Genomic DNA, 22,380 nt, shown 5'->3' on the forward strand with positions numbered 1-22,380 from the left:
GTCTGCATCTTTATTACTGTCCTGCCCCTAGGTTCTTCAGAAACATTTTTTTTTTAGATTCCATATATATGTGTTGGCATATGGTATTTGTTTTTCTGACTTACTTCACTCTGTATGACAGTCTCTAGGTCCATCCACCTCACTACAAATAACTCAATTTCGTTCCTTTTTATGGCTGAGTAATATTCCAATGTATATATGTGCCACATCTTCTTTATCCATTCATCTGTCAATGGACACTTAGGTTGCTTCCATGTCCTGGCTATTGTAAATAGAGCTGCAGTGAACATTGTGGTACATGACTCTTTTTGAATGATGGTTTTCTCAGGGTATATGTCCAGTAGTGGGATTGCTGGGTCGTATGGTAGTTCTATTTTTAGTTTTTTAAGGAACCTCCATACTGTTCTCCATAGTGGCTGTATCAGTTTACATTCCCACCAACAGTGCAAGAGGGTTCCCTTTTCTCCACACCCTCTCCAGCATTTACGGTTTGTAGATTTTGTGATGGCCATTCTGACTGGCGTGAGGTGGTACCTCATTGCAGTTTTGATTTGCATTTCTCTAATGATTAGTGATGTTGAGCATCAGACTGGATTTTTAAACTCCAGCTTTATGCTATTTGAAAGAGACATCCCTAAGCACAAGGACATTAACAAGGATGAAAGCAGAACGACTGGAAACTGTCTACTGTGGAGCCACACCATCTACTGTTGCCAAACGGTTTGTAGTTCAGATTGCCCAGAAAATACCATTTTTTCATCCTGTTAGTGGGTTTGTTTTTAATCTGGTTTTCCATAACTTTTAAAAATTTACTTGTCTTGTTTCAGCAGGAGTGGATTTACCGGCAGTATGCACACATTTGCGATAAGACTGATTTATTTCCCTTAGTCCCACTCTTAAGAGAGATTTTTTTCCACGCCACTGGTTTCGAGCCTCGTCTGTTCATGAGATTAGATATTGCTTTCTCGTACCTTAACCCTCTCACAGCTTTTGGAAAGTTCTGTGTGACGCAAGACTAAAGGAACCCACAAGTGCACATTCCTGTGGGTAATTTTTCTTAATGCGTTTCCGTGTTGTAAATCGTACCCATCAGGCCGCAACACGAGGCAGCAGCATGGAATGCGGGAGACCTAGTACTTGTTTTTCTCGGCTCTATCACCAGGGGGCACCAAAGCCCCAGTAATCAGCAAAAGAGGCTCATTTGAGAAAAACCAGGCACCAAGGTGTAGACCTTGCACAGAGCATAGCGCCCAGCTGAAGGCTGTCTGTGAAATGACTGGACGCGGAAACGTCTCACTGTAAAAAATAAACTTTAAAACCAAGAAATCGGGAAAATTGTACCGATGAAAATTACTTCCCTCTCTAGTGATTTTATAGGTTACACGGAACTTAAAATATTTCATGTAGAAGATGAATAAGTATATAGGAAATTATATGAATGAGTTATATTAAGTTCTTATATGAAAATACATGAATATATATAGAAAATATATAGAAAATTATTCTCTTATGCCATCTCATGAAATAATTAAAACAGTGATGCACTGGATATATATTTGCTTCTTTCCCCTATTAATCTTCGTAAAGCTTGTTGGGCCTGAGTGTCTTCTATTAACAAGCTCTTTATTATGTGATTTCTAGCCAGGGGTACCTGACTCTGTAGTTCACCAGAAAATGTGAGGCAACCATCACATCGTTAAAGCTGAGTAAGAGGATGGGTGACACGTAGTAGATGTGCAGTAACCAGTGCACATAGTTATAACTAGTGTTATGTATGTCCTGGTGATGGACATTGTAATGGATTTTGGAGCCAGCTGGACCTGTGTTCGAAACCCCTCCTAGTCTGACCTTGAGCTAAGTTTCCTGAACCTGTTTTTCCACATCGGTACCCCACATCAGTCCTGTTCCTTGGACGAGCCAAGAATTCTTGTCTCGGAGGCCGGCCCTTGCTACTCCCGGGGTCAGGGTTCCTCCTCTGATACCCTGAAGTCCATTCTCTCGTCTCCTTCAGCTATCAGCTTGCACCCAAACACGCCTTATCCCCCTTCCCCGATTCTTCTTCTCCAGAGTACTTGTTGTGACACAAAATACATCTTACTTCCTCATGTGTTTGCTAGAGATTCTCCCCACTAGACGGTGAGATCCATGAGAGCAGAAATTGTTTTTTCTGCTTTGATCACTGCTCCGTCTCTAGCGACTAGAACAGCGCCTGGCAAACAGGAGCACAGTAAACGTCTGTTGAGTAATGAATGACTCCCAGGAATGTTATGGCTGATGATAGTGTTTATAAATCACCTAGCATATAAGAGCAGGTAAACTGTAGCTGTTATTATGAAATTCTGTTATATTGTAGACTCAATTTCTTGAGTCCTATTACAATTTGAACTTTTTTTAAACAAGGAGTCTTGAAATTGATTAACCAGGTCATGACCATCTTTTTTTTTCTTTTAATGACATGGAAGAAGGGTAAATGAGCATATGCCTATAGCCCAAAGTATTATTTTGTGAAACCTCACTTGCAATTTTGTGTGTGTGGCAGGAGCGTGTCATAAAAGCACAGGTACTGATATAGACCCACTGCCTTTCATAGGTTGCCCTGGAGATCTTTTCTCACGGAATGTGCCTTCCTGGAAGGGGACTGACCAACAGGAGGCCTTAGATTTGGAAGGCTTGGTCCCTCTGGCCTCCTGGAGTCATCCCAGCCAGGTAATACAGCTCACGCTTTATCCTGGAAGCCCTTCGGCATCACCAGATTTAGCACTTAATGCAGCTCCAAGACTATGTCACAGAAACAGACAGGTAAGCTCACCTGTGGGATAAGACCATCTGCTCTTCCAGCAATTCTGTGGATGACTTTACGCTTTCCCTTGGAGCCCGAGCATCTCTCCGGTGGACGGGTCCCACCAGGGTCGGCCGCTGCGCTGAGCCAGCCGCGCTGAGCCTGGACGCAGCACACAGGTGACCTAAGCAAGCGACGGTCCGCAGGCGTCCACTCAGGGCAAGGAGTCCCAGCATCCAGCTTAGCCCTCCCGGCCCCCTGCGCCGTCAGGGGGAGCGCCTTGGCTGCGTGATGCAGCGGGACGCGCGCAGTGGGCCCCCCACGCCCTCCCCCGCCTCCCACCCACTTCGGTGCGTTTATTCTGTCATTAGCAACCACTGCGATTACAATATTTTACTTCCTGACTCTATAACCGGAAAGATCTTAAAGGCAGGGCTGAGAACTCCCGGCTTTACTCTAAAAACAAAACAAAAACAAACTTCCCAAGAACATTTAAAGTGTTTGAGGTGCTGTCTGTATTACCACCTCACTCCACCCCAGGGTGTAAGCAAGCACAGTGTCTGGCCCATTACAGACGCTGCCTAATGCACACAAATCAGTAAAGTAAAAGCGGTGAAATCTGAGTAAGGTCTGTGGATTGTGCCAGTTCCCAGGTTTTGATACCGAACTATAGTTATGTAAGATGTTACCACAAGGGGAAGCTGAGATTAAGGGTACAGAGGACTTGTCTGCGCTATTTTTGAAACTTCCAGTGAACCGTAATAATTTTTTGAAGGATTAATAAAGGCCTTTAAACAATATATTTAGCCTCCTTCCTAACCAACACCCTTTGCAAAGCTGGAATTACTGTTAGGTTACTTGCCAGAAATGTACTTCTAGTGAGCAGGGATGGGCAGGGAAAGGGCAGCTTCTGGAAGCTGTCAGCAGTCTGTACGATGAGAGGGGCATCTCATTACCAGAAGGGCGATCAGGGATCGTTACGTAGACAAACGACCAGTGGAGAGAAATAAGAATATCTAATGCACTGATTTTAAATACATACTTAGAACTTGCTAGAAGAGATGCTGAGTAAATACATGTTTAATTTCTTGATGGCTACGGTATAATCGAGCGTAAAGAGCTGGTGGGCAGTGAACTGCCAGCCTTTAAGTTGAAAGTTACAAATACTGGGAGACAGAACTGATTCAGGCTCCTCATCTCTCCTGACGAGGCCTCTGACACGTTACCTTGACTTCTGTAACTCCCTGGATACCGACCCACCGTGATACCGTTCCGCTAGAGGATCCTGCAGTTTTCTTAGCTCTCCCAAAACCACTGACCACGCTGAACCCTTCCTGCGCCCTGTGCCCCCAGAAGGAAGCAGTGGTTAAGGGGCCCCCGACCCTGGACCTTCTGAGAGCAGAACCATGCCCGCCCAGCCCGCGTCTTCTGAGAAATAATGGCGTCCACCCCACCTCCGCAGGACTCTCTTATGTACCTGCCTCTAAGAAACCCAAGCCTCCTTCCTCTTCTGAGAAATCCTTCTGCAGAAATGGACGTTCTCCCCATTGCAAGGGCCAGGATAAAACCGCCTCCCCTTCATCGTCGGTGCATTTCGTCTCACACACCAACTCCCAGTCAGCTTTATTCCTTGTTTTTTCCCTGGCCTTTCTTATTCCAGATGGTTAAAATGAGGGTAAATTTTTCTATGCTTTTCACAATCATTAATAAACTAATCTTCATGATCAAGCTAAGAGATTTTTTCCATTCTTAGGTGAAAAACATTGGCACAAGACTCAGTGTTTTGCATCAAATGAAAGAACTACCTAAGTTGTTCTACCATTATAGGTAAAAGAAAAAAACCCTGCATGTTTGCTAAGAGACTTTAAAGTCTGTGAACCGTTCGGCCCTGTTCCCTCAACTCCCCTACATGCCCTACATTTCGTAGAAGTAATAAAAACCTGCTGTGTGCCAAGAATCCCAGGAGGTCCTTTTCCCACACGTATTTACTCCTCCCAGCACTTCTGGAAGAAAGTTATGATCATCCCCACGTTTCTGGCGAAACAGCACAGGAAGTACAGAGGGGCATTCAGCTCTGGTGCAGACGCCAGGGTCTGAATATGGGTTTTACCACTACCTACCTTTCAACTCCCAGATTCCTATTCCCAAGTGTACTCAACAGATACACCAGTGGGATATGCATCAAGCACACATACTCCAAAAAGAAGATGCCTCTCTGCTCCTCTCCAGTGGGAAGGAAAGGCCCGGCTAAAGCTACTTGAGGTCTGTTCAGATAGACTGAGGCCCACCTACTGACAGGGCCAATTTCCTTCTACAGGGATAACTCACTCATCAGGCAACAGGTTGCAGAATCCAGAATTCTCGCTTTAACAAATCAAGCCAAGAGAAGATGCCTAAGGACTAAAGTTCTGATACAGCATCGCCCAGGCTCAGAGAAAACAAAAACAAAACCCAGCTGACCTCTCGTATCGTCCCAGATAAAATACACTTAGGTTAAAAATAACTAAGTTGCCCTCTAAATTCAACTTTCTGTTCTTTCGAGGGAGTATTTCTATCGTTTCAGTTGTCTGAGTTCACTGGGAAACATTCTTTTGAGAAACAGAAAGAAAAAGTAGGGTTCCCACTGCTCAGTGGGCTCACAGGGTCGTCCCAGGGGTCAGGAGTGCAAGGGCAGCGACCCAAACTGCCGACATGCCTGGGAGGCTGGGAGGCTGGGAGGCCGGGAGGCCGGGAGGCTGGGCCCGCCACACTTTCAAATGGAGCCAGCTGTCTATTTTGACCCGGTTCTTCATGAGCTCCACAGGCGTCTTGAGTTTTCAAACTCAGGTCTGTGTGGTGACTTTCTAGTGTCACTTTATCCATCTTCTCAACCAGTCACGACCCCTTGGCTCTCACCAGAAGCCTGGCACTGGGAGAACCCAGGTCTTGGCAACCAGAGCAGCACTAGCCCGGCCCAGGTTGTCCAAGGCGTGAACAGAAGGAAGAAGAATCAGATCTAACGTCACCAGGAGCTCAAGAATGACAAAGGCGGCCCTTACAGAGAGCATTCACTGCAAGGCAGTCCCCACGGTCTGGCCACATTACAGAGACAATGACTTCGTTCACCATCAGCGTTTATTGGGCGCCTGTTATGTGCAAAGCACTCTGCTAGGCGCTGGGCAAGATACAAAGATAAACCCACAAGACTGCCCTCAGAGAGCTTACAGTCTAGTATAGGAGCGCAGTCTCTGGAGAAGATCTTTTAGGTGTGACTGACCTCCCCTGACCCACCCACCAAAAAAAAAAAAAAGAGGGGGTGGGAGGGGGGAAAAAAGAAAAAAACCTCAAGTTTACTAGACTTGGTTTCAGCCATTTTCTCTTAGTGCGGCAGCTTCACATAAAAAAAAGCATCAATCTGAAAGTCTTTTAAAATGCATACTTGTACTCATGAACAAAATTCACTTTCATTAGAAAAATGCTGAATATTTATTGCAATTAAGAAAATCCTCAAACATATCTTCAGTATTTTCATGAATTTTTTTCTTATGAATCTGTATTTGTAAAGTAAACAGTTTCCCAAATTGCATCAAAACATGCAACCACTTTTTGAAACAGATCTCTTTAAACCACTGGCAGTCACGTAAAAGGTACACAGGCTGTCTGCTAAAAGCAAGGGAAGCGTCTGAAATGGACAGACGTTTACTACCAAAATTCACAGCTTATGGTTTTTTGCCCCCCATAAACTCATTTCAGGTCAATTCAAAGCATTATAAAATAACACTTCCATTAACGTATACCCCCAAAGACCCAAAGCTTTAGATCATTAAGCTTTTAGATAGAATAGTGAACAAACGTTCCTTGTGGCCTTCAAGCCTATCTCTTAGTTGCCAGACCCACCAAAGAGCTGTAAAATAATTCCAAAAACAGAAGCTCAAAATAACCCTCTTTTCCTATTACACCCTAAGGAATTTCTGAAGTTTTCTGTTCTCTTCCTTTAAGCATAAAGGAACCAAATGTAATCAACTGGGGGAACAGAATCACTGATATAGCTGCTTGTCTAGGTTAAACTGCTAGAGAAAAGGAGCATGTAAGCACAACATCTTAAAATTAACTCCTTTCTAAACATAATTACTTTAGATGAGTGTCTTGCAATTATTCTCTTCCCAGGATCATCCCTGGGCTCAGAGGTTTCTAATTAAAAGTGTGAAGCCTTGGGTCTTTGTGGAGACTTTCTAAGACTTCTTGAAAACACAGACGCTGAGGTCGATGGTATGCTTATCAACTGAACACAGGTCCATCTTCTGCGTGCAGAATTACAGTGAACTTACAGAGCTGTGCGTACCCAGAAGTGAGCTCCTGGGAGGGAGGCTTCTCACGCCCGTGTTGGGGCACCCTCGTCCCGAGCACCTTCCCTTCGCTCGTGAGTAAAAGCAAACGCGCCCACCGTGCTCGGGGGCCTTTCTACTCCTCTTTCCCACTGAACTCCAGAAAGTGGGTGGGCTCGGACTCAACAGTAACTGGAGTCAATTTCCACGTTCATCCCCAGCAAACACAGATCCACGCGTGCAGAGGCCCACGAACACCCAAACCAGCCCCGGGTCTCGCTAAGGCTGCAGGCTTCTTACGTGCACCCGCCTCAAGGAGAACACACCCAACTTTTAAGCTTTGACGCCGACAGATTTCAAGTTTGTACAAACTATACAAGAAGTTAAATCTTCTGGGTGTAAAATCTAACAGAAATAAAGTCAGATCAATATGAATTATGTGTTGACTTGTCTTTCAATCATCTTGTTGCCGTCACATTACTGAGGAGCTTTTCTGTTCAATCTCTCTGCCAAACGGATACAACAAATTTTACAGACGTGTGTGGTATAAAAGAACTACTATTTAAGGTAACTAGTCCAACTCTGTCATTTTACAGATAAAGAAACGGAGACCCTGAAAACTTTAATGAAAAAGCTGGGAGCCAAACCCAGTCTAGCATTCCTGATACTGTACTTCTGACCTTCAACTGACCTTCACAGAACACATACCCTTACAGGCAAGAGCTGTTCCAACCAATGCAATTAAACGGAGATGTATTTCATATGAAATAAGTATAACAAATGTTAAGCCACTAATGTAAGCTATTCTTAGAAAATATTAGCCCTTTTTGGTTACTGCTGATAGTATACCTACAGTGTTTGGTCTTGCTTTTAAGGGTGACGGATTTGTAGCTGCTTCCTTTGAGGATGCTTATTTGCCCACTGTAGAAAAAAATCATGTTAAATATGATCATATAATCAATCTCTAAATAATTTTTACATACATTTGGATTCTTATACTTTTAACATGAGTATAATTAATTTATGCAGAGAATGAGTGAGATATTACCTCTATATAAATTGTTGGCAACTTGAAAATTGGTCATTTCCATACAGGATAGGAAATCTCTTCTAGGTAATAGAAAGGGCATCCAGGGTAACAAAAAATATAATAAAAATTATATAAGTGAATTTTGACTAGTCTGTAATCGGAGGTATAGAAGAAAGGATATGCTTAAAGAATCAGATCTGGGGTTCAAGGGTTAACACCCTTCCTTGCTAGCTATGTAATAACCCTGAAGCAATTCCACAAACTTCTGGGTCTGTTTCTTTATCTGCAAAGAGCTAACATCTGCACTACTTACCTCATTAGATTATTGAGGAGCCCATACAGTAAAATATATGAGAGTGCTTGTAAACGGAAACGCACACCGACAAATACTGATTATTATTACCCCAATAATTATTCAAATGTGGACCTAGAAAAAAAATTAAATAATTACCACTCAGTGGCACTAGGCATGCTCACTAGATAAACCATGCAAACATTTTCAACGTTCAATGGCAATGTTAAAATAAAAAAAAAAAATCACATAAAGATATAATACCAAGGAACTTGTTTAGAGAAAGCACTGAAAGACACACATTTGGTTGACTTAAGAGACTTTAAAATGATTTAGAATGATTTACAGCATATAAAGAGGTATTTAGTCTTTAGTGGAGAAAGTTGCTAGTCACCTGTCAGAAAAACAAGCATTGTGGGCATTCCTAAGACAAATGGAATAAAATTCATCACTTTTCGCTATTTTGTAAACCAGGCTTCTCACCAACAATTGTATTAATTTTTCCAGTATTCAGACATACCCTAAAAGAGATAATAGAGAATGTCTGCTTCTAAATCACATCCAATGTGAACTTGCATAAATGCAAGGCATAAATAGAGTTCTCATAACTCCACAGGCACCTGAAAGTTTTAACTACCCTCCATGCTCACTTCATATTCCATAAAGAATAATGGAAATACAGGGAATACTTCAAATATAAATATTTCACAAATCCTTCTCATGTGGCTGTCTTACTCTTATAATACTCCACTCTGATGGCCTTTCTTTGTTTTTGTTTGGAAAATTAAGTAGTACACTAACCTTTCCCTTCAAATATGCCTTTTGATGTTCATTCTTACACCAAAAAAAAAAAAAAAGTTAACAACCCGAAACAAATAAAGATGCAAGGGAAGAGATAAACAAGATACAATCCATTAGGTATAAAAATATGCTGTTTCAAATTCAGAATAATTTAATAACTCTTCGTTATTTCATATGTATCTGGAAATGGGACAGATACATGTCCTGATCCTGTCACAAGAGGTAGAATTCCAGCATTTGGTACAACGTTCCAAGATAGGGTTAAAGTGACATTCCTGTTTCCCCTATAAAAAGATATAATAAACAGATGTCAGCAGAAACGTTTGTAGTTCAATAAAAACGTTTTAATTCAAGCACTGAGGTATCAAACACTTTATTTTTAACCAGCTATTCCTAATTGGAATTCTAATCTACACACAAGTTTTTCCCAAGTCGTCTGAAATCCAAGACGATGCTGGAGAACACCAGCATTCTCACTGCAGGTCTCCCACAATGACCTACCTAAAGTCACTTAACAGTCATAGTTATTCGAGCCATCAACCAAAATGCTTAAATGAGTAAAACACAGAAAACAGAGAGATCTGAGCTAGAAATCAGGAGACAATGATCTGAAACCTAATTCTATCATTATCCAGATGGGCAAACCTGAGTCAATCAAACTCTCTCAGGGCTGGAAACTTTTCATCTGCAAAACCAGGTTTGGTTAAAATAGCTCTCCCCTAAAATCCTTTCCAAAGTTGACCCACAGAGCTTAAGAGCTAAGACTGACCCAAAAGATCAGTCGTTCTAATTCCTTCATTTTGTATAAAAGGAAACTGAGGTTCAGAGAGGTTAAGTGAACCAAAACTAGAAACTTCAGTGTCAACTCCTAGAGCCACACGCGGCTTCCTCGTTCAGGTCCCCAGGCAGCCTCCTCTGGCATCCCCGAAGGAGCCCTCGGACGACAGTCCCACTGCCGGGTCGGCAGCCCAGGCTCCCTGCGCCCTTAAGGGCAGACGCCCCAGGCCCTGCTCGTCTGACCATCACAGTTGCCATAACGCGAGAGAATTGGGCACGTTTTTAGACCTGGGTTTGCACGGTACTATTTCTACCCCATCTTCCAGTTCACATCTGTATAAATACTTTTCTTCTCTCTCAACTTTTCTTTTTAGCTGTTTTTCTTCAAAATAAGTCTTTCTCTCCCCTTCATGTAACATCACACGTAAAAAATGACAAACAATTGCTCACTTGAGACCATTTCCATCGTCAAAGAAAAAATACTTTGTTTTCATATCTTTCAACAGCAGCTTTGGATTATCACCTCTCAGAACAATCTTGTCCCACAGAACAACCTGGTTCAGAGCCTACGTTAAAATAAAAATTAATTAGATAATGCAAGAGATACAGCATCTCTGTCACTTCAAAAGTATGTTAAGCGAAGAGTTTAATTTATATGAATGAATCCAACTTTGAGGGAACTGCTAAAATCTTAAAGCAGACAAAATGGTAACAAGTGGATAGATACAGGAGTGCAACTTCTCCTGGACAAAAGAAAGATACTTCCCTAAAGGAAATCACCCCTTTCGCCAAGGCAACTGTATTATTTAGAGCCCTCAAAGTTTAATGCAAGGTTCTAGACTTATGTGCTCTCCAGAGTGAGGCCCAGGAGAAACAGAAGGCACTAGAATCCCTAGAAGGGAAGCATTCTTTTAAATCACTTTTCCCTGTAGAATCTCTGAGACCCTCCAACTCTGCGGCCGCTGCATGATGCCAGGGAAACAGAGAGAACTAATCCCTGTAGATCACACTGCTAACACAGGTCACTGCTGCTAGACTGTCTCATGAAAATTTATGTGTCTCCAAGGTTTTTAAATTACCAAGGAATCACTAAAGAAATGAAGCCTTTTTAGGTTTTTTTTTTTCCTTTAAATTAAGAAAACATAGGCACATTATTGTTTTACTATGGCAAAATCCTAGAAGTCAGACAATTCTTTTAAGCCACTGCTTTGACATATCATAAACAAGTTTCGTTTGGAAAATTAGAGTTACGGAATGGAGAAAAAGCACACTTGTAACCACTTCTAAACGCCAAGAAATGTGTTCTTAGGAAGCTACCATCCATTAGCTTGTGAGGCCAACTGCTCAGCATTAACTGAAAAGAAATGTGGAACAATCAATTTCTAAATCAATTTCTAAAGAGGGGTGCAAATCTTCACCTTCAACAATAATGTTGGAGGCAACATTAAACAGAAACATCAAGACTGAAGAACACAGAATCAAAGATATGCCAAAGTAAAATGACTTTTTATGTATATTTATTCATTCACCAAAGCAGTGATCTGTCCAATTCCAAACTGTATTAACTTACTAGCCATGCTGGAGTAAATCGGAGTTATGAATCTGACTCAGGTATATCCATCACCAAGAAGGTGACATATTTATTTGGATCATGTGCCGAGACTTGCAGAATACTTGTGCTTACAGCTGTCACTCTTATCTTCAGAGCAGCTTTTTCTGTTTAACGCTTTGTTGATTCTCAAGGGCAGGGATCAAAACTTATTCAACCCAATATTCTTACTGCCCAACAAAGTACCCTCCATAAAAGATACGCTCAAAATAAATATACAAAGAATTGAAGGGCTAATGATTCCAGTCACCTAATCAAAGCCATCAACAAATAAAGCTGATTAATTTGTCATCCCTGGAAAATGAATATACAGTTCAAATACAATACAGAAGTAGACTCACCTCTTAACTACGAATTACCTCAGGCTATGCTGGTAACAAAACATAGGGGTAACTCAGCTAAAAACAACATAGAAGCACATTTTGGTTCCACAGGCTTCACCTTTCGGAGTTAATGCACATATCAGAATCATTCACCTTACACTTTTAGGACCTAAGAAGATTTCTGTGTTATCAATATGCTATATAAATATTTTAACCCTTACTCTTATCTGCAACAAAAGCTCTAAATCAGACTGGACTAATAAATTTCAGTCACAAACTAATAGTTTTAATAATGTTATAATAGGTTTTAATCTAATAGTTTAATAGCTTTTAACTATAAAACTTCTAATCAACTCTAATTTATGATTAAAAAGACTACTTTAAGTGTTCAAACTGATGAGTCCTGTACAACTCAAAACAAAGTAATGTATTTCTCAATATAAATTAATTGTAGATATATGGCTTAATAAAAGACTACCAAAACAGCTCACATCATGTATTAAAAGAGGAAAAATAGAAATATTTAGATGGATTTTAAAATAATCTAAGAGACGATTCACAAATTAGTTATCTTTACAGCTTTTGATTACATATCTGGGTAACAGAGTTGTAAGCACAGGCTACAAATTTCACTGATTCAAGTATCTTGCCGTCTATCTCTAATGGTAGCTGTGGAGAGAGACTATCTTAGCTTAAAGAGGACTTAGCTGAGGAGTAATTCGACCTCCTCATTTCCTCATATACCCATAGTTCAGCAACATCCTTTTGGAGCTTATCACTGGAAATAGTCTCCAAAGATTTTTGATAACGAATTATTTTGAACACCAACCCCAAACTATGCATCTTTACTTACAAATTACGTATGTGATACACATTACTATTATCGTTAGATATATTATTATTGATAGCAAATGTAAATGTGCATTTCAAATAGTCCTCTTGACTAATGCTAAACTGTTCTCAGCCAACTATTTACTGGATCTCTGATTTGTTTTAATCCTTTAACGTGCTGAGCAGCTCAAGAGCAGCAGACGCGTCAGCTCAGTCGCCTCCCGCTCGCTCGCACGCGTCTGCACCGTTAGCATTCTCTTCAATCTGTGACTTCTTTGAAAGAATTTTTTTTAACCATTTTTCCATTTGTGAGGATTAGTTTATTTAAAACTAGACGATATAATCTACTCAACTGGGTACACAGTGCACAACTCTGCAAAGTGCTGAAAGTGAATGAATAAATATGTATGTAGCAGGCTGACCTCTTGCCCTACAGAACCCCCCCCTTCCTCCAGAGAAGGTGCATGTTTTAGGAGGCGTGCGACCATTTGACTTAAGGACCGAGGATGAGTATCCGTGTCAGTCCACAGAGTGAGTATCAGTAAAATTTCACATCTTTTCCCTCTTATTTTAAATTGAGAAATACATAAATGGACTTCTGGTTTCCAGTATGGCACATGAGGAGCTTGGAAGTTGCCACTCCATCCTAACACCAAGTAAAAAGCTGAACAAACTGAAAATTTGGCAACTCTTCTTAGATGCATAAGAAAAGAAACAGTAGCTCTTAATTGTTTTCCTTATATATCTAGGCATTACCTTGCTTGCACCCCACTCTTGGGAACCACAATGCAGGGGGGCTGTAGAAGCAGACAGAAAAACAAAAAAGACAGAAGCTACCAAAGGAGATAAAGTTTTCTTAGTAGAGTCACCTTTCCATGGGCTTGTGAGTTTTACTAAATTACTCAGGTCAGATATTTCGAATATATAAAATTTATATTCTTTTCTAAAGAATGAGGTTTTAAATAGCTACGAAAATACTTCTATACATATACTTACATTATTTTTTGTTGAATATTCGGCTGATAAATAAAGAAACAACTGCTTAACATTCCAATCAAATATATTTTCTAGATGTATATAAATTAAGGAATATATAAATCATAAAGCAGCATACAACTTTAAAACAGATTTTAGTTATTCTTAAATTAATTATTCATAGCAATACTGATACTAAAATTAAAAAAAAAAAAAGGAGAGGTGGCCCAGAAACATACTGGGCCTCTAATTTAATAAAAATATATAGAAGATGATATATTGTAAAATCCAGCTCATTCCAAAGTCAAAAAATATCAGTGAGATTATCAGTATCCTGCCCTGCTCCTCTAAGCACTACTACCTGAGATACTTCGATTAATATAAACTTAACCGAGAAACACAAAATTTAGTTTTCTGTAAAATCAACGCACTAAGTCTAAGAGAAAGAGGACTTAGTATTTCAAGCACATATGATGCCACTGGAGTTCTGAGTATAACCACTCACCACAATACAACTTAATGTTAAGCAAAAGTGAACTAGGATCAAGTAATTAAACCAAGTACGGTAAATTGTACAGATCATTTTTGCACATAGGCCAGGAGAGATCAAAATGTCTCAACCCATGAAGTGCTTTAGTAAGAGTACGCAGCTGAATACCAATTTGGTTTCATCAGTTTGTACCCGAGTGAAAAAAACTCACCAGGATTAATTACAAGACTGGTGTCACTGAGAAATGAACTGAGTTAATGTTTGGATTTTATTAAGCATCATATGTAAATGGATAAGTCATTTTATTATACCCGTTTATATACTAACAGCTACATGTTCATGACGTTCCACTCTTAGATATGCGTATCCACTAAGAATCACTATTTTAGAATTCAGAAGTCTTAAATATCTCTTTATAAAAACAGGTACAATTTCAAGTTTTAGCAGCCATAATAAGAAAATCTAAACTACAAATGATGAAATTGAGAATACATAAATATAATAGTTGAGGTATCAGGAAATTTCACTATAATTGCCCACATACACAAAGTTCCAACTTTCACACTAGCTCCAAACTCTGTCTCACTAGCTTAGATTTTTTTTTTTTTTTAAAGACATGAAGACTTAAAAGCAAAAGTTTAACACGGGACTTTTCTGATGGTGTACTCTATTTCCTAAAAAAGTGCCTAGAGAACTAATTCCTAGTCTACTTCTAAACCTAGTAATTTATTTCTAAAAAAATCAAGTTAAAAGTAATTCCAGGCTAGTAAAGAGACATGTCAGGTAAACTCCGCAGGTAGATAATCTGCTTCCACTGTTCAGATAGTTGCTTTACACAAGTTCAGACAGTTCAATCTCCATAACCAATTTTAATCCTGGGGTCTTAAAAAGGCAGATGACATCCCAGAAGTGGCAGGTAACAATGCTGCCGAGATAGTAATCTAAGACCCTAACAGAAGATTAAACTGGCCCAGTGATCAGAGGTGTCAAAAGGTGGAAATTCAAAACAAAGAGAAAATATTTAAATCACCTCCATTTTAAATAACTCTTTTAATTGTTACGATTTCTCTGACTCTTATTATAAAAGTACTTATAAAAAGAGCGATAATGGCAAAATGCCAATATGGTTTACCAATAATCATTTGACAATGACCTTCTGAATCACAGCAGATGCAATTCACTTTTTCAACATATGTTTCCCTCTGCTATCACAAAACATGGACATATTCTTTGGGATTGTACATGAAACGTTACATCTAGGTAGGCTGAGTAGTGGTTACATTCTTCCCTCTTTAATCTAAATGATCTAATTTTATTTTCTTTCCTAAATACAGATTCAAACTCTCTTGTAGGTTTAGATCTATTTAATGTTTCTGTGAAGAATTTAAAGTGTGTTCACACAATAATAACTCATCAATCTATAAATACAAGTTTTCTCAAGGTTGAACGAGGAGGTATTAACACGGCTATACTGATGAAAACATAGGCATAAAAATTTCCAAGGTTTGACTGATTCAATGGATAAACATACTTATTGTCCCCCAAATCACTAAATATGTATATCATTGTAATACTAGAGAAAGAGCAATGAAATATTTTCTAAAAAGGATATCAGCAGTTACATCAAATGTAATGAATCCCAGATCACTTCTTTCTCTAGGTCCAGTGAAGTCTTCTACATTTTTTCTAGAAATAAAGATAATAGTTTCATCATCTTTCAAACATAACAGCATACAAAACTCACAAAATTCCTTACATAAGTGAAAGACAGGGTCTAGCTGTATCCCACAAAGAAACAAGTAAAAATCAGAGAAACCTGTGTGACAACAGAAACATTCTAATCCACTATAAAAGTAGGTCTTCAGCTATTTTCATTTACCTTCAAAGAACCCCTAACAAAACCCAGGGGGAGAAAAAAAGTGCTCCAAGAATGTGGAAATACTCGATGTCAAGTAATTTGGTAGACTGGGTAGAAGAAAATTACATTTGACTTCAAGGTGGTATGGAAACCAAGATTAAATGAACAACTACTATTCACTGAGCACGTACTATGTATGTGTCTGGGTCAGGGCCACTATGTGTTTTTGACAATTATCTCAATCCTCACAACATGCCTACGAGTTGGGTATTACTTCCACTTCAGAAAAAAGGAAATGAAGACCCAGGAAGGTAGGAAGCTTGCTCAAGATTCACAGTAGCTAACAGCTGTGTGTACCATGAGCCAACCTCTTCTAAGCCCTCCCAGAGCAGACAGCGCTCGTGACGTCCAGCCGGAGTCTATCGGAATCTAAAAAACAGCACCTAACAAACATCAATGCAGGGAGGAAAAGAAAAAAAAAAGTGGGGAATAGCCATTAGATGACTGGCTTGTTGGCGTTTGTGACTCAGAAATAAAACTAAGGTTGAAGACGAGGGAGCATTTGTTGGAAGATGGCACAGATAAGGACACGAGAACCAGGGGGGGAAAAAAAAAAGCTACGAATCGAAGAAAGTGCCAGAGAATAAAAATTAGCATGAAAAAAAAATAGGCATTAGCGAAAGGACAATGTCATTTCAAAATTCTACTTCGGGCATTTTCGCAGATTTATTCAAGCGGCTGGCCCTTCACAAACAAAATTAAAAGCACGCCGCCTGGGAGCGCAGATCCCCTCCTGCCAACTTCGCAGGCGCCGCGGGTACCTTCGGCGGCGGGACGAGGGGGACGGACCCTGCGGAGGGGCTGTCGGGGGGCGAGCCGGGCCGGGAGCGCCCGGGACCCCGAGCCCCGCGCCGGCGGGGGTGCGGCCGGGCGGGCCCGCTGGGCTGGTGTGGTGCTCCCTCATTGGCCGGGCGCGGGCGAGGGAAGTGAGGCACAGGAAGCAAGCGGAGGCAGCGACCCGAGCAACGCTCGAAACGAACATTTAAGAGCAAGCCCGGGAAGGAGCGGCGGAGGGTGGGAGCCGAAGGAGCGCCCCCAAGGGGTCCGCCCGGGGGCGAAGGCCGCTCGGGGAGGCGGAGAGGGGAGGGGGCCCGCGCGGCAGCCCGGCCTCGGCGCCCCCCGCCCCGGCCCGGCCCGGACGCCCGGCCCCGCCGCCTGACCCCGGCCGTACTCACAGCATGATCCTCGAGACGTGCAGCCGCACCGGGACGCTCCGGTCTTTGAAGGCGGTGGTGATGAAGCAGCCGAAGGTGAGCGCCGCCATCACGCTCAGCGAGAAGGCGAACAGCGAGTTCGCCCGCGACAGCACCGTGTTCATCGCGGCCGACGCCCCGAAACCCGCTCCCCACGCACACCCGGGACCCCGTTCCGGCAGCGGTCCACCTCCCTGTGAGCCGCGCCGCCTGCGCCGCGCGTTCCGGGGGCGGGGAGGCGCGCGCTGCCGCGGCCCCGCCTCCTTTCCGGTTCCCGGACGCGAGAGAGCGCGCGCGCTCCCGCCGCCTGGACACACCCACCAGCGGGCGGGACGCAACGCACCGGAGAGCCGGAGCCGCGCGGGGGCCCGCCCCTCCGCGCGCGGCCTGGCGCCGCCACCAATCAGCGACCAGCAAGGGAGGGGCGGGGCTTCGCCGCGGAAGGCCCGCCTCCTGGGCCCTGGCTTCCCCTCGTTCGGCCGGGGGCTCGCCCACCGTCCTTTTCCCGCCCTTACGGCAGGTGCTCTGGGGCTGCGGCTTCCTGGGTGCTTAGGTTCCGTCGATTTGCACTTTAAACCAGCAGCGGGGCCAGGTAGTTTGGTTTGTGTCCTGACGTGTCGCGCTTGGAAGCAGCGCTTTAGAAGGCGCCGAGTCGTCCCCTTTGTCGAACCTGGTCAAAGTTAGAACTTCGGCTTTTTGGGGGGGCGTGGGAGTCTTTACTTTCCACGCCCAACCTTAGACCAGTTCTTATTAATGCTTTGCCTTCCAGCGGCCGCTAACGCTGTGTTAGCCGATAAGGATGCTGCTACCCAGTTTAAATAGTCCATTTAACAAGGTGTATCGGGGAGCTGAAAGGATGACCTCACTAGGTCCTTAGGATCAAAGGCGGTGGTGGCTGTGGAATCGCTATGTCGCACGAAGTATAATTTAAGTTTTATTTACATAAAATATTTAATATGTATGATATATAAAGAAGATATGTACTATAAAACACATAAACTTACAATTTAACATTAGCAAGCCATCCATACATAATGGCCCTGAGGGGCCGTAGGGTTCCTAACAGTGCCGGTCCCTGAGCTTAAATATACTGTCTGCCAACACCTTTGTTCCTTTTGCAACGAGGCTGGCTTTTTTGTACTTATAAAAATGGGATTCAGAGGACCCAGGAATCCGCTGAAATTAATTTTTTAAAAAAATTCTCTGTCCGTAAGCCAGAAGAGTTTACGAACACCTGCAAACCAGAAAGTGATGATATGATCCTGATGCTGGCTTATGTTGTCTATCGTTGAGCCCTTGCTTCTTTGCATTATTCATTAATCACTCAGTTTTCATACAGCCATGCAGTTAGAATTATTACTAAGTGCCTGCTGTTCCAGGTAGTGTTCTAGGCTTTGAGAGTACAGGACTAAAAAGGCAAAGTCCCTGCTAAACTGGAGCAGAGCCAAGTAATGAAAAACGGATAAACTATGAACTAAGGAGAGATCCTTAGTTGAGTTAAAACCCTACATTTTTATCTTCCAGGCAGCCAGAGGTTATTCAGTAAAGCAACGATTTATTAAACACTTGGCACAGTGCATAAACAAAACAATTAGGTATTCTTATTACAGGATGACTTAGAGAAGGGATGGTTGTTGTTACAGGTGTTGATGCCCAAGGAGAGTATTCTAAAAGATACAGGACTGCAAGTATGGGTTTATGTAAGAGATACCCAGCAGTCTGGTCCAGCTGAACAATGTATGTATAAAGCATTAGGTGGAAAAGAGTCTGGAAAGGTATATTAAGGGCCTTTTGTAGAAAACCTGGCCAAGGAGTTAGGATCTTATATCACAAGAAATTACATGTTAAACAAGAGTGGCATCACTGAACAGACAGCCATTTATAAGTTACATGTAGAGAGTAAGTGCCTGAGGTCGACCACAAAGGGACAAAAAAAAGAAAGACCGATAGGGACATTTCGGAGTCAAAAATCTATGATTTAGCAATTGCTTAGATAGGGGTGTGTGCAAAATATGGTGGAAAGTAGATTGTGAAAGCACAAGTGAAATTACTATTATTATTATGACACCATGGCTTGAACTTGAGTGACTGGGAGTTCCAAAACCACATGCAAGTCCACGATAGAAGCAGAATAGGGATGGGGTGGGGAATTCTCTTATTCTGTTGTAATTCTCCCATTGTTTCTTTGGATTGTCTAGACACTTAATCATACCATGTACATTAGAGAACACTTTACTTTTTCCTTTCCAGTTTTTTAATTTCTAATTGTATTCTCTTGTCCATCGCAGTAGCTAATATTTCTAACAAAATCCTCAGTAATGGAGATAATTGGCATCCTTTCATTTCTCCAGCAAGTAAGATAGTGGCTTTGTGATGTAAGTGTTGTGTGTGTGTGTGTGTATCATATTGATATCTAGGAAATACCCATTAATTCCTTTTTTATTGAGAGTGTTCTTTAACATGAATGAGTGTTGAATTATTTTCACCTGTGTTTTCTGTATCTTTGGATGTGATCGCATAATTTTTCTCCCTAACTCTATGCCATAGACTGAATGTTTGTGACCGCACCCCCCCAGATTCATATGTTGAAATCCTAACTCCCAGTGTGATGGTATTAAGAGATGGAACCTCCAGTAGGTGATCAGATCATGAGGGTGGAGCCCTCATGAGTAGGATGAGTGCCCTTCTAAAAGAGACCCCAGAGAGGTCCCTTACCCCTTCCTTCATGTGGGGACTCAATGAGAAGACTGCCAGTCTATGAACCAGGAAGCCGGCTCTCACCAGACACTGAATCCAGCGGCACCACGATCTTGGACTTCTGAGCCTCCAGAACTGTAAGAAATGAACTTCTGTTATTTATAAGCCACCCAGTCTATGGTAATTTGTTATAGCAGCCAGAACAAACTAAGACACTCTATTAATATGATGGATTATATGAACAGATTTCCTAATATTGAACCATTGCACATTCCTGGAATAAACTCCACTTAGTCATGATGAATTAATTTTTAATATGATCTTGGGCTTTCTTTTCTAATTGTTCTTTTAAGTTTTTGCCATAAATATCCATAAGTGAAATTGATCTGTGTTTTTCTTTTTTGGTCGTAATATTATACTCAGATTAGAAAATGAATTTGTAAGTTTTCCTTGTTTTTCTATGCACTAGGATATTTAAGTGGCACTTGGATTATCTGATCTTTAAAAATTGGGTAGAAATTACCATGAGATGCTACTCTTCTTTTTTGATGGTTATTGATTGTTCATTGTAATTACCTATATGTGTGCTTTCTCCCTTTTTTATTATTTTAATTAGTATTTTTTCTATGTTGAATTTTTTCAGAGAACTATCTTTTACATTTCCTAATTAATTCTACAGTTCTTTGTTTTCTTATTCATTAATTTTTGTTTTTAACATTATCAACTATTTCCATTCCATTTTTCCTTGGTTTTCTAGCTTTAAGGATTAGATATTTAATTGATATATTTTCATTTTTACTGTTATGATAACCACTTTAGCTGTATGCTAAAATTTTTGATCAGTTGTGTTTAAATTTTGTATTTCTCTTCTGAGGGGTAGCTTAATTGTGTGTGTGTGTGTGTGTGCGTGTGTGTGCATGCGCGCACGAGCTACATTTCCAGGAGGAGGGACCTTTTTCCTTTTGATTGTTTTAAATTGATGTCTGATTTTATTTCATGTAGACAGAGAATGTTGTTTCTACTCTTTGGATTATTAAGGTCTTCTTGTGGCCTAAAATGTCACTTTTGTGAATATTCAATGTGCACTTGAAAAGGTTATATATTTTCTGCTAATGGTATACAGAGCTTGATATATATCTATGAGATCTATCTTATTGATTATGTTATCTATGTCTTTTATATCCTTATTAACTTTTTGTTATCTTTGTTTTCTTGGATTGAGAGAGATGTGTTAAAGTCTCCAAATTCTTGTGTTTTTGTCTGTTTCTCCTCTCATCTTTATACTTCCTGCTTTATAAAATTTGTTAAGTAATAGTATGTCTTCATTATGAATGGTAGTCTTTAGCATCATAAAGTATTCTTCTTTTACTCTTAATGCTTTTCGATCTGAGTTCTAGCTTGTCAAATGCCAAGATTGCATGGAAGGAAATTGAGGCTGTTATTCATCTAAAATAATACTGTAGACCTCAGTTAAGGTGTAGCACTTTTTGACTAAATGTCTTCTCCTCTTTGATAATTTCTACTGAGAACCTGATGGCAGTTATGAGAGGAACAGTTGGAGTGCTTTGTCAGCACTTGAATAAATAGGGAGTGGTCAACTGGGGAAGACATGCTTAGTTATATTTTCCGAGAGTAGGAAGAACCACAGGATAAAGGTAAAGTTTCCATCTGCTTATTTGCAAATAATTGTTCTTGTGTAACACTGAGCCAAGAAGAAGGAAGAGGAGTAACTTAGGGAATACTTTAAATAAAGCTGTGTGCACATGGGCAGTTAGGCTGTGGAAAAAGTAGATAAACCTGAAGAGACAGCATTATAATCACATGTGCTGTTGTTCAGGATGTGTACAGTGCCCCAGAAGCACCAGGCTACCCAAGGAGGTTGCTGTCGTGGAGTATGTTATAGGTCTGACCCACTGAGGGCTCCCGTTAGAATGATTTTTCATCAAGGGACTATAGGTTATACTGTCCATCATGGAGAGTCATACATTTTTCTATCCTTTTCAATGTCCAGGACAGAACCTTGTACCTAGTAGATGCTCAAAGAATTCTAGTTGAATTGAGGTGCCCTGAATCCATAAACTATATTTTTGAAGAATTTTCACAGAAAAAATACCCATGTCATACACAAATAACAAGTATTTAAAGTATAAATGGGTAAAATGGTATCAAGTGAAAGCTAACTTGGATATAAAGGCCGAGGACAAATTGTACAAGGCTTGAATGCCAGGGTGATAAGCTTGAACATCATCCAGGAGACAGCTGGAACCTTTGGGAATTTTAGGTCATTTGAATATAAAGACCATGGGGTCTCTAGGTAGATAAGTAGTTTCTTAGGGAAGAATGAGACTGCCAGCGGGTCGA

General features: G+C 41.1%; 2 protein-coding genes across 2 annotated transcripts in view; one reads left to right on the forward strand and one right to left on the reverse strand.

Moving 5' to 3' along the window:
• Positions 1-8,663: 8,663 nt before the first annotated feature.
• On the reverse strand, positions 8,664-17,577 carry SPCS3 (signal peptidase complex subunit 3). The gene is made up of 5 exons (XM_036838495.1): positions 17,305-17,577; positions 15,824-15,897; positions 13,743-13,819; positions 10,434-10,549; positions 8,664-9,490 (listed from the first exon to the last, which is right to left on the reverse strand). Exons 1-5 carry the CDS (start codon positions 17,445-17,447, stop codon positions 9,358-9,360), a joined length of 543 nt encoding a protein of 180 aa, XP_036694390.1. The 5' UTR covers positions 17,448-17,577; the 3' UTR covers positions 8,664-9,357.
• ASB5 (ankyrin repeat and SOCS box containing 5) overlaps positions 17,248-22,380 on the forward strand; it is an 86,523-nt gene continuing 81,390 nt past the window's right edge. Inside the window, exon 1 of the mRNA XM_036838492.1 lies at positions 17,248-17,379. The gene's annotated coding sequence lies outside the window, so the exon portion shown is untranslated. The remainder of the gene's footprint in view (positions 17,380-22,380) is intronic.

This window comes from Balaenoptera musculus, chromosome 21 (assembly GCF_009873245.2).
Source record: "Balaenoptera musculus isolate JJ_BM4_2016_0621 chromosome 21, mBalMus1.pri.v3, whole genome shotgun sequence".
In the NCBI taxonomy this organism is placed as follows: Eukaryota; Metazoa; Chordata; class Mammalia; order Artiodactyla; family Balaenopteridae; genus Balaenoptera; species Balaenoptera musculus.

Bases quoted from the DNA above. Each gene is read 5' to 3' on its own strand.
- SPCS3 (XM_036838495.1), bottom strand. From the start codon at position 17,447: ATGAACACGGTGCTGTCGCGGGCGAACTCGCTGTTCGCCTTCTCGCTG. The intron at 13,820-15,823 runs ATATCCTTTTTA...TAATTTATATAC, and splicing joins TACATTTGATGTAACTGCTG to ATCTAGAAAATATATTTGAT. The intron at 9,491-10,433 runs GTGAGCAATTGT...ATCTTTTTATAG, and splicing joins GACGATGGAAATGGTCTCAA to GGGAAACAGGAATGTCACTT.